General features: G+C 45.1%; 1 protein-coding gene across 2 annotated transcripts in view; it reads left to right on the top strand.

Moving 5' to 3' along the window:
• zgc:194930 (uncharacterized) overlaps positions 1-12025 on the top strand; it is a 43264-nt gene that overhangs the window by 28425 nt on the left and 2814 nt on the right. For both annotated transcript variants that reach the window (XM_054747762.2, XM_015946862.3), the window contains one exon: positions 6216-6268. In XM_054747762.2, the coding sequence (XP_054603737.2) occupies positions 6216-6268 (53 nt within the window). The remainder of the gene's footprint in view (positions 1-6215; positions 6269-12025) is intronic.

The following is a 12025-nucleotide window of genomic DNA, read 5'->3' as shown; positions in this document are numbered from 1 at the left end:
TACCCGCTGGTGGACACCAGAGGTTCGGGGAGCCGTCAGGCTGAAGAAGGAGGCCTACAGGGCGTGGCTGGTCTGTGGGTCTCCGGAGGCAGCAGACAGGTACCGGATAGCCAAGCGGAGTGCAGCAGTGGCAGTTGCCGAGGCAAAATCTCGGGCGTGGGAGGAGTTTGGTGAGGCCATGGAGAAAGACTATCGATCGGCTCCAAAGAGGTTCTGGCAAACTGTCCGGCGCCTCAGGAGAGGAAGGCAGCAACTCGCTCACACTGTTTACAGTGGGGATGGGGAGCTGCTGACGTCAACTGAGGCTATAGTCGGACGGTGGAAGGAATACTTTGAGGAGCTCCTCAATCCCACCAATGCACATTCCGAGGAGGAACCAGAGCTGGGAGGCCTGGGGATGGACTGTCCGATCTCGGGGGCAGAAGTTGCTGAGGTAGTCAAACAACTACACAGCGGCGGAGCCCCGGGGGCGGATGAGGTTCGTCCTGGGTATCTCAAGGCTATGGATGTTGTAGGGCTGTCATGGTTGACACGTCTCCACAACATTGCGTGGTCATCGGGGGCAGTTCCTAGGGAGTGGCAGACCGGGGTGGTGGTCCCCATCTTTAAGAAGGGTGACCTGAGGGTGTGTTCCAACTATAGGGGGATCACACTCCTCAGCCTCCCTGGAAAGGTCTACTCCAAGGTACTGGAGAGGAGGGTCCGATCGATAGTTGAATCTCAGATAGAGGAGGAGCAATGTGGTTTTCGTCCTGGCCGTGGAACTGTGGACCAGCTCTATACCCTTGCAAGGGTGATGGAGGGGGCATGGGAGTTTGCCCAACCAATCCACATGTGCTTTGTGGATTTGGAGAAGGCTTATGACCGTGTCCCCAGGGGCACCCTGTGGGGGACGCTCCAGGAGTATGGGGTGGGTGGCTTTCTGTTAAGGGCCATTCAGTCCCTTTACCAGAGGAGCGTGAGTTTGGTCCGCATAGCTGGTAGTAAGTCGGACCTGTTCCCAGTGAGGGTTGGACTCCGCCAGAGCTGCCCTTTGTCACCGGTTCTGTTCATCACTTTTATGGACAGAATTTCTAGACGCAGCCGTGGTGTGGAGTGTGTCGAGTTTGGTGGCAGGAGAATCTCGTCTCTGCTTTTTGCGGATGATGTGGTCCTCCTAGCTTCATCCAGCTCTGACCTTCAGCTCTTGCTGGGTAGGTTCGCGGCCGAATGTGAAGCGGCTGGGATGAGGATCAGCACCTCCAAATCTGAGACCATGGTTCTCGACCGGAAAAGGGTGGCTTGCCACCTCCGGGTCGGGGGAGAGGTCCTACCTCAAGTGGAGGAGTTTAAGTATCTCGGGGTCTTGTTCACGAGTGAGGGTAGGAGGGATCGGGAGATCGACAGGCGGATTGGTTCGGCGTCTGCAGTGTTGCGGACGCTGAGCCGATCTGTCGTGGGGAAGAGGGAGCTGAGCCAGAAAGCCAGGCTCTCGATTTACCGGTCGATCTACGTCCCAATCCTCACCTATGGTCATGAGCTTTGGGTAATGACCGAAAGAACGAGATCGCGGATACAAGCGGCCGAAATGAGTTTCCTCCGTAGGGTGGCCGGGCTCAGCCTTAGAGATAGGGTGAGGAGCTCGGACATTCGGGAGGGACTCGGAGTAGAACCGCTGCTCCTCCGGATCGAAAGGAGCCAGTTGAGGTGGTTTGGGCATCTGGTCAGGATGCCTCCTGGACGCCTCCCCGGGGAGGTGTTTCGGGCATGTCCTGCCGGCAGAAGGCCCCCGGGTCGACCCAGGACACGTTGGAGAGGTTACATCTCCAATCTGGTCCAGGAACGCCTTGGGGTCCTGCCGGAGGAGCTGGTGGACAAGGCCGGGGAGAGGACGGCCTGGAGCTCCCTAGTTGGGATGCTGCCCCCGCGACCCGGACCCGGATAAGCGGAGGAAGACGACGACGACGACGAAATTTTTTAATCGAGTCACGGCCCTAAGGTATATATATATATATATATATATATATATATATATATATATATATATATATTATTATTTTTTTTTTTACCTAGAGAAACCGGAGTACCCGGAAGAAACCCACACATGCATGGGGAGAACACGCAACTCCACGCAGAAAGGCCGCAGCCTAGCCGAGTTTCGAACCTGCAACCTTTGTGCTGCGAGGCAACAGTGCTAACCACCATGCAGCCCATATGTCATAAATGGAATTCAGCTAAAAATACAAAGATCTGGGTTTTGTGTGATATCGCCCTGGCCTAATACAGCATAGTTTTTTAATGCCTTAAGACAACAAAGTTAACCCGATATCAGGGAAATAATTTTCTTTCTGCAATTCCTTAACTTAAAATTGATATAATCTGTGTCAAACATAGTTTTCTGGAAGTGAACACCAGTCTAAGGAACACATGTTAGATCTTGTTCGGTCACCACCAAGAAAAAAAAGGAATTAAATTTATTTACAATCATAATTAATTCCCAACTGTTGCGCACTAGTAAAGCCATCTAGGATTTATGACCTTTACTGCAACAAACAGATTAGCAGCAGTTATGTTTGCTGTATTGCAGGGAGACTCCCAGGAAGAATCCAAGCAGCCTGCTAGACTTGGAGGTGAACACATTAAACACACCCCTGAGGGTGTACAAAGCAGAAAGCAGCAAACACATATCACCGAGATATGGAACATACATAATGCAGAAGAGAAGAAACGCCACTGAAAAACAGGAGGGACCGGCACACCCAGAAGCCTGAGCAGTCAAAAGAACCAAGAGCTGAGGCAGTTTAGAGGATTATTGACCTGCCTGAATGTAAATAGTAATTGTGAAACTTAGATGATTGTGACTTTAGGACTCTCCCTGGACCGAAACGACGGTCCAATAATGTGATGGTTCTCTAGTCCCCCTGGGAAATAATCTCCCCTCTTTGCTCTCCTCCTGAACGATACGGGATACTTCAGCTGGATGGGCACACTTTCCAGAGCAACAACGTGTGAAACGGGGTTACTTAGTTTCAAGTGCAGCCTGTCGAAGCACCAGGCATATCGCCGCATGTGGATTGCACTTGTCATGGTACGCTGTCTCCATAAGTAGCTGTGGATGTGTCAGAGGTCTTTGTGAACATGTAGGACAATGTTTAGTGGGGCTTGTTGAAACCGTGTCCAAGTCAAGCTCACCTCAGATCACAATGGACCATCTCTGAAGCACTCAAAGACAAGAGGATCAAATTGAAGCATGAGTTCTGAGCATAAGCTAGATTTTTCCCCAGCATCCTCGGTGGCGACACCCACCTCTGGCTTTGGGCTCTGTCTCTTCACACAGCGGCAGACCTGTAGGAGGATAATTAGACATCTTGAGAGAGCCAAGTCTTTTTAATACAGCTATACATGAAAAAAGATTATATGTGGAGCAATAGGCTTGTATGTAAAGCTTCTTGTGGAGTGTCTTAATGATAAATAAATACCAGTCCCTCCCTGGATCAGATCAATACTAACATATGGAGCGGATTCACCGGTCCAACATGCAGTCGATATGAATTTCTTAGCTCGCTCCCTGGAGGACAATAAAGTCCGATAGCAGATAAAACCTCTTACATCATAACAGCGTGGTATTACAGATGCTCTGAAATTCACCGGAGTATTATGGATGTACACTGCTGCCTCTGTGGCACACTTGTACTTCTATAAATTAGTGTTTTTCCCAGTTAAGGCCGTGTTGAACCAATCTGATGAAAACATCTGCAGTAGTCTGAGCCCGTCTTACTTGGAACCTCCAAAGCACCAACACCTCATCGTCCACGTTTTGTTGATATTTTGTGTTAAGGAGTACATTTCTGTTGCATTTAAGTTAAATAACATATGAAATGTTCCCCAGTCTACAACGATTTAAAGCTTTATTCTCTTCAAATTTACGATTTTAATCATATTTGTAAACTGAATTCAAGAGTGGCCATAATTCCTTTTATAATTCTGATGTGATTTTTTTGCAATGGTGATTACCATACCATACCAACTTTATTTGTTAAGCCCTTAAAACACCAGCAGGACCAACGTGCTGTACACAGAACAATAAAAACAACACTTGAAGCAGGTTTCTCAAGACAGTGATATATTCTCTGGAGATCCGGCTTTGTTTTTGGGATTAATGATAATGGTACACACAATTTGATTAGTTTCGACTCTCTCATTCTACAAAATATAATATAATGTGTTGAGTGGTTTCTTTACAATCTATGTGCCATATATTTACTTTCAGTGTTTTGTATTGTGCTTTTATTTATGCCTTTTGTCCTTTTTTTAATCATTATATGTATTTACTTGGACTAGCATCTTAAAGTAGACATTGCAGTTTATTTTTGGGGGCTTAGCCACCATTTTATTGGGGGTACGTTATGGCAGCAGCGCCGTTTCGACCTCTATAGTGCATCGATCTCCACCAAGGGTGTGTCAGGCGAGGTGACTAGGATGAGTGATATTAATATAAAACTAAAGTGTTAATGAAATTCATGTCAAATTTTTTCCATAATATATTTATTAACTACAGACATCAGCTGGAGAAGGAACTAGTCAACACCAATTTAATGCATATTATTCAGCCTTTTTATAATTTTGCTGTTTTATTTTCATATTTTTAGCATCAGACCACAGTCTCGTTTCAGCCTAAAACGTCGTCAAATAGAATATTCGATTAATCGACAGAGGACTCGATAGGATATTCCAATACTAAAATATTCAGCAGCTGCAGCCCTAAAGGTATTGCAAATCTGCATTTGTCTTTTATTTTGAAATTATGTGTATGTTATACACAGATACTATGTGCGATTTCCTGTTTAGCCCAATGTTAAATGTGGAGCTTTGGAAGCAGGCCTATAGAAATACCATTCAAAGCCATCTTTAACACAGGGTATCTGTGGGTCCTTAAAAAGTCTTAAAAAGTCTTAAATTTGCTTTTCCTAATTTAAGGCCTTAAAAATCCTTAAAAATGACAAATAATCCTTAAATACAGTTTCCAAAGGTCTTAAATTACCAAAGACCCAATAAACAAAATCATTTTGTTTCTATTAAATTTTGTAAATTTCTAGTTAGTATTCAGCATTTTTTGTATGATGTTGGCGTAAGCAGAACCGTACACATTCAGTTGGTTGTGAAAGGGGGCTATTTTTAGATGAGCACATTAGCTGGTTAAGCTAGTGGGAGCTTGCGCCATGGGGAAGTGCAAGTTTGATGGTTACTGGATCGTTAATCCCACTTTTGCGCGGTTCCAGGCAATAGCTAGAAATTATAGCTTAAATTTAATTTTAAAAGTAGCTTAAATTTGTTCAAAGTGGCCTTAAAAAAGGTCTTAAAAAGTCTTACATTTGGCTCCCTTAAACCTGCAGATACCCTGTTAACAGCACTGCGACACGCTTATGAGACGCGACGCGTCTGATGTAAACTGACCCATAGACTTTAACAGCTTCTAACTCATTCGTTTTCAAACACCTTCCTTTAGGTAATGTCATAAAAACTGAGATGGGACCAATGGTGCAGGCGAAGAATAAAAATATCTGACCAGGGCATGAACACTGAAGGATCTGACACCAACCTTTAAACAGTGGGAAGTGGTCACAGAGCAAGAACGGGTGGACTGATGAACTGATCATTAGCAAAGGCTAAATAGATCATAACAAATATTATTTTAAAATTTCATCAAAGTTGACCAGTTTCTCACATTTTCTGTGAGAGCTATGATCAGCTGTTACAAATGCAGAGTTGTTGAGGCTTCATATCGTCCTGATCAACAGCTAAAGTCAAGTTCTAATAAGTTCCTAAAAGATAAGGATGAGAAGGACTTTTGTCAGTTGGACACCTTTCTTTTGTATTAGAAGGCACAGTGTCCTCCTTCTGTGTCAGTCTCTTTTCTGCTCTCCTTTGAGGCAATCTCATTCAAAAGTCATTGATCAATTATTTACCCGGGCAATGAAATGCCAAAGCCTAGTGAAGCACACCACCAGGAGAGAAAAGGTCACACTCGTACACAGATACGCTTTCCTCCACACGCAGACGCACAGAGCAGTGCCTGAAGGAGACCGTGCTCGTGTCGGAGGTGCTGACCTCTGATCAGTAACAGTCCAGCGATCTGAAAATGAAGTGCTGCCTCTAAATGAGTGAAAATGAAAGCAGCATAGATTGAGTTGTGTTAGTTTAAAAAGAATAATTACTGTGGTAATGTGTCTCCACAGCCTCTCAACACATCTGGCCAAATGGGGTGCCAATGCTGCCGGATGATAAAAAGGTGAGATATTATTTCCCTCCTCTCGTTCAGTTGTGCAAAATTCCTCCTTCGTATTTTGCCACCAGTATTACTCACCTTTCTGTCGAAGTTATTGGGACAATAAACTTAATAACCCAAATCCTCGGTCATACGTTGGTCGATAACAAATATTTCCCAATATAATATTGGTAAATATTGAAAATACCTCCACAGTCGTGCATCACTTTCTTTTTTTTTCTATCTAAACAGCAACAAGATGGAAGTAAACACCGACTGTTAACTCATTCGCTGCCAACCGTTTCCTGATCGGTAAAGCCCTTCGCTGCCAGCGTTTCTCAACGTTTTTACTGTTTTTTTAAGAGTCACAGAATGGATGATGTCGACACCGAAACAACCAAAACTACATCAGGAAGAATCCGCATGTTTTGAGCGTTATCCATTCTTTCATAATCCGTTGTTGAATTGTGATCGGCAGAAGCTTTTCCGGTTTGCGCCTCAAATTTTTTTACAGCAGCGGCCCAAAACGATCTCCTAACACATGAATTTTCTGCTTCCTGATCACGTGACGTGTGACGTATGCGGATGAAGATCGGCTTTAGAGCTGAGATGTTTGTTCTCTCAGCGCGGGGGCTCGTCCGACGCCCACACAGTAAAAACATGCAAATGACATTGGCAATGAATGGTTGGATTTAAAATGACGACTTTAGTCGTCAATGGCAGTGAATGAGTTAACATTGGTCCAGTTTTGCTTACTGGACCAATATGAATGTTTGTGCTGTTTTATTGTGCATCCCTGAAATCTTTAATAAGAATCCTACTTTAGGTGTAAGATGATTTGATCTTCAACAGGATTAGTACTTTCCTTTTGAACAGGCCACAGAAGTCTCACTCCTCTGGTGGAGGATCTAAGTGATGCTGCTGGAAACTGACAACTGAATTTGTTTTATATGAATGCTTTATTGGTCTAATGACATAGAAATGTAACAAATACTTTACTTATTTGAATAAGGAAGTCCCACAAAAATGTTTTACACACCTTAACATGCGTTAGGATGAACACCACACAACTAAACACTAACCTCTCACTGTTGGTTTTCTATCCTTCAGCTCTTTGGCGCCAATTTAAACGTCTCGCTCGGCCACGTAATGATTTCTTGTCTTGTCTCATGCAGATAGTGAGAGGTTCATTTATAATAGTCTGCGCTGTGAGCCTCACGTGGGTTTTTAGTACACACCGCGAGTCAATATGCCAATAGCCAGCACCCCTGGTTACTGTATTTCTTTGCAGGACTGTCGACTCATTAAAAGTGTACAATACATCGCTGTCAGGGATCAACTTGGCTGTGCTTTTTGAGGCAGACGATGAACCGGGGCGAGGAAGCGACACTTTGATTGCAGATTAATGAAAGGGCTCAATGTGACTTGCATATCACAGTTGAAATCCCTCTTCACACTCATGTCAAATACACACATGAGAACAGCTGGGACACAAGCACATCCCTTACTAATTGTCTAGAGTGTCAAGTTCCTGGGATTAGCAGCATTTGAGGCTGTGGGGTTACTTGGTCAACACAGAAGCTGTTTTTACGGGACCAGAGCGTTTGCAAACGGGATTTGCCGCGGCCCCCTGGGGATGATGAAGGTCGTTTATAAGATCAGACCATGGCGGTAATGTGGCGCAATCGTGGCAATTTTATAAAAGATTAGGTGATGGCGGCATAAAGGAGGTATGGGGGCGGTCTCTGCACTGCCACAGACTTCCGTTTATCTTGGACATAACTTGCGTTTTATTGCGATTGAAGCCGTGATCGTTACGTTTTTTTTAACAAGCAGCTCCTAAAGGTGTCTGTCCCCATCAGTCCCTGTGCAGTTTCTGGTGGTCTGAGCTTCAGCTCTAACAGAGAGGCTCGTGGAGCGCTGCGGCGCTCCAGTTTGCCATCTCAGCTGATTTTGTTCAAAAACCAAACGTTATTGCCCGTGCTTACTTTCATTTTCAGTAAATTTACCAGCCGGAGCTCAGCAATAGCTCCCCACGTCATCATGACATCTGCCTCTGTAGCGCCAGGGCGCGTATACGACAGACCATTACCGCAATATTACTACCAAGCGAGGTGGAACGAATGCCGCAAAATTCACGCTACGCCATGGCGCGTTTATAGACATACCACTGCAGTAATATTACGCCGATTTGCCGGCATGGTGTGTCTTGTAAAAAGGGCTTAAGACTCACAACCCGACACCCTATCCAAATGGAAAATATTTAGCCCTGCTTAAACAACAGAACGATTACAGAGATACTCCTGATCTGTTAGGAGTGTACCTTTGGATTTGTTGTCAGCAATGAGGGTTACGGAAGTTGGAGTTTTCTATAGAAGTAGTGGAGCTAGCTGCTAGCAGGCATCAACGCCTACATCATCCCAATGTTTTTGAGTCAGTTGTTCATTATTTCAGTAAAGTTAAGTTAGTAAGTTGAGCTCTGCCAAATAGTTGACCTGCCAGAGGGTTAAAACGGAAAATAACACCATCTAAAATGAGCCGTATGCTTCACAAACCTTTTCGTTTCCAACCCACAAATTTATGATTGCAAAGATTTTTTGCTGTTATACTCATTAAAGTGAGAATATTCAATTAAAAGTTGTTTTCAGAGGTGCATTGGATTTCTGAATGAGCCTTCAAACGGTGAGTTAGACAATATTTGAATTGACAAAAGCCTTTACTGTGTTCAGCTATGGTTGTATCCTTGATTATCATATATTAGTGATGGCCCAGCAACACTGATGGTTCAGCGCGTGTGTCTAGCTCATAGAGGGAGACCCCGTGTCGGTGCATGTATCATTTAAGCAGCAGTCGCGTGACCGACACGGCTGCTGCTTCAACTGTCCCTGAAGCACCAAACTGTGGAGGAGCGTCTCCATCTGTCAGCGTGATGGGTTTGTGCCACAAGTACATCTTTTGAAGCTAAATTATTCCATTGAAACATCATGGAGCCAGAAAGGAAACGGAAAGCGGCCCATGAGGGTAATTATACCAACACCGTTACCACGGGTCACACAGAACTACACACCTCACGGGCGTTGTCACATTCTCACAGGTTTGTTTCTCAGGACTGATCAGCAGCACAGCTCTCCTTGTCTCGCTGCCTCTGCTCGGCTGGCCGGTGCTCCTCCCCTGACTCCTTGTGCCCCGCAGCCGTGCATAATTATATGAAAAAAATATATAAGTCATTAGATGGCTTAACTTTCCTGGACCTGTTGGGCTGATTTTTTTTTATTCTGTCATGAGCCTTTGTCAGCCACAACGTGGGTGGGTTATCCACTAGAATTAAATTGTTAAAGGCACTGACGTTTTTTAACCTTTCGTCTACTTGTGCAGCCTACAGCTCTACGTGTATCAACCATAGGGCTGGGGGTAAACGATTATTTTTAAAACGATTATTCTGACGATTATTTTATCGAATAGTCGACTATTCTAATGACTATTTAGAAAATTAATCTAATGATTATTTTTCTATTGCACAATTAACAAAAACCAGAAAATCTCAAATAAATTCCTCAAAAAATTGATAAATTCTTACTGTAAGAGAATAAACACTACAGGCCTTCCATTTTGTATAACACTGCTTTTATTGTGTTGCGGTTGTTTATGTTCTGGTGACGTGTAGAACTTGGGAGTGCAGGCTGCTGCCTGAGAGGTGGTAGAAGATGGAGTGTCTCCATGCTGCTTTGTTTTGGTCACTTATGTGCGTGAGGCGAGTGGTGTTACGTGTTAAACCAAACTCAGGTGATATTTTACACTAAACCGAAAACCCACAACACTCTAAATGTAATAAAAGGGAGATCTACACCACAAAAAAGATGAACTCTAAACCAAAACGTAACAGCTTATCCCAACGCAAGAAGCTGTTAGCGAAGATGCTAACAGTAGCTTTACCAACGTTAAGTTCAAGTTACCAAGTTTAAATAAACCAAAAACACCCAGCAGCAAACAGACCAGCACGGAGGAGAGACTGCTACCACCAAAACAGCTCTCCTCATGTCTGAAAGAAGCTCCTTAATGAAGGGAGAAACGCTCCCGGTGATGTTCTACATCTGCGATAGACACGAAGCAGCGCATCTGACCCCGGAAGTTGTTGTCCGTTGCCGGGAGACGAGGGCGGGCAAAACAGGAAAGGAACCTAGTAGTGGACGGACATTGTTCCGGGTCTTCGGTATTTGGCGGAGATGTTAGTGAAGGCGGAGAAGAGGGCGAACTAGAGGAAAAACAGGCAGATTCCTCCTCTATTTACAAACTCCTGGGGATGCAACAAGTGGGCGCGGTGCGTCGACTTCCGGATCTGACGTCGACAAATTTTTAGAATCGAGCCGTCGACGTCGTCGAGGCTTCGCTACAGCCCTAATCAACCATGCTGACAGATTTTATTTCACCACTATTCAGCTCTTTAATCGACAACTAACAGATAAACACAACAGGGAGGTGCCGGCTTCTCGCCCTCCAGACAAAGGCGGGGGGGGGGGGGGGGGGACGTCTTATGTCAAGGGGTCTATACAAAGAAAGAGTGATGCAAAAAGACACTGATTTGACCCGGAAGGTTGGCATGTCCTGCGATGGACTGGCTCTCTGTCCAGGGTGTACCCCCCCCCCCCCCCCGATTGCCCACTGACCGCTGGAGATAGGCACCGCCCCCCGCGACCCTACATGGACAAAGCGGGTTCAGACAATGGATGGATGGGTTGGATTGTCCCATCTGTGAGAAGATTTCCATTGCTCATCCAAACAGAAGGGCTCAGATTTGATGCATTCGTCCAAAGGCCCACCTTTGCCCAAGGGCAGCAGTAGCTCAGGAGGTAGGGCAGGTTGTTCAGTAATTGGAAGGTTGTAGGTTTGAGCTTGGCTTCCACCAGAGAATGCTGCTGTTGTGTCCTTGGGCAAGACTCTCGCTTCTGTCAGTGCGCCCCAGGGCAGCTGTTGCTACATCGTAGCTCATCATCGCCAGCGTGTGAATGACTGATTGCGTTGCGAAGCGCCTTGGGGGGGTTGTAGAACCCTGAGAATGTGCTACACAAATACAGGGCATTTACTATTTACTTTCTAGGCAAAAACATTGGGTTTAATATTTTCCTGCATCTAAATCCCTTTTGAACAATGTTTTGTTAAACAGCCAGTTTGGAGGTGAACCCAGTCTTATCCACTTCCTGTCAGCCTGCATCTCCGTTTAAACGTGGCTTTGACCCTAAAGCACTAAAATATGTTCAGAGAACTGGAATATTTTCTCTCCTCCTTCCTGTTGTTTATGGACGCCAGCAGGAAACAATACCAGAAAATTGGCTCACCTATTTGTTTGTCTCTTCTGAGAATTGCTTGGAGATGAAAAGGATGGCCTCCTGTTGCTGACGACATTACAAGTCTCGTCATCCTCTCACCGAGCCTTTGGGGAAATATTGCTTCTTATTTTAACCTAAATCCAAAGTGTATCTCTGGCTGTTCTGAACGCGTGCTTCAGATTTCACCTTGGCGTCGAGCAGCGGTGCTGCCATGAGCTAAAGAAGCGGAAAACATTCATTTTCTCGGCTTTCCACTGTGAAAAATAAATAAACAGTGGCAGAAAGAACGATGCAGGGTTGGAGAGAGGTGCTTAAGTCGGGGGTGATTCTGTGTGGGCGGGTTTCATTTTCCTGCGTCGGCGTCAATCGATACATCTGAAAGCCATCTTATTAATCATGGGGCTGCCCAAACGTTCGTATCCCACTGTGTCACCTACTGATAGTAGATGAGCTAGTC

Source organism: Nothobranchius furzeri, chromosome 2 (assembly GCF_043380555.1).
Source record: "Nothobranchius furzeri strain GRZ-AD chromosome 2, NfurGRZ-RIMD1, whole genome shotgun sequence".
Taxonomy (NCBI): Eukaryota; Metazoa; Chordata; class Actinopteri; order Cyprinodontiformes; family Nothobranchiidae; genus Nothobranchius; species Nothobranchius furzeri.
The sequence above is the reverse complement of the archived record's forward strand: the minus strand, read 5'-3'. Positions and strand labels throughout refer to the sequence as shown.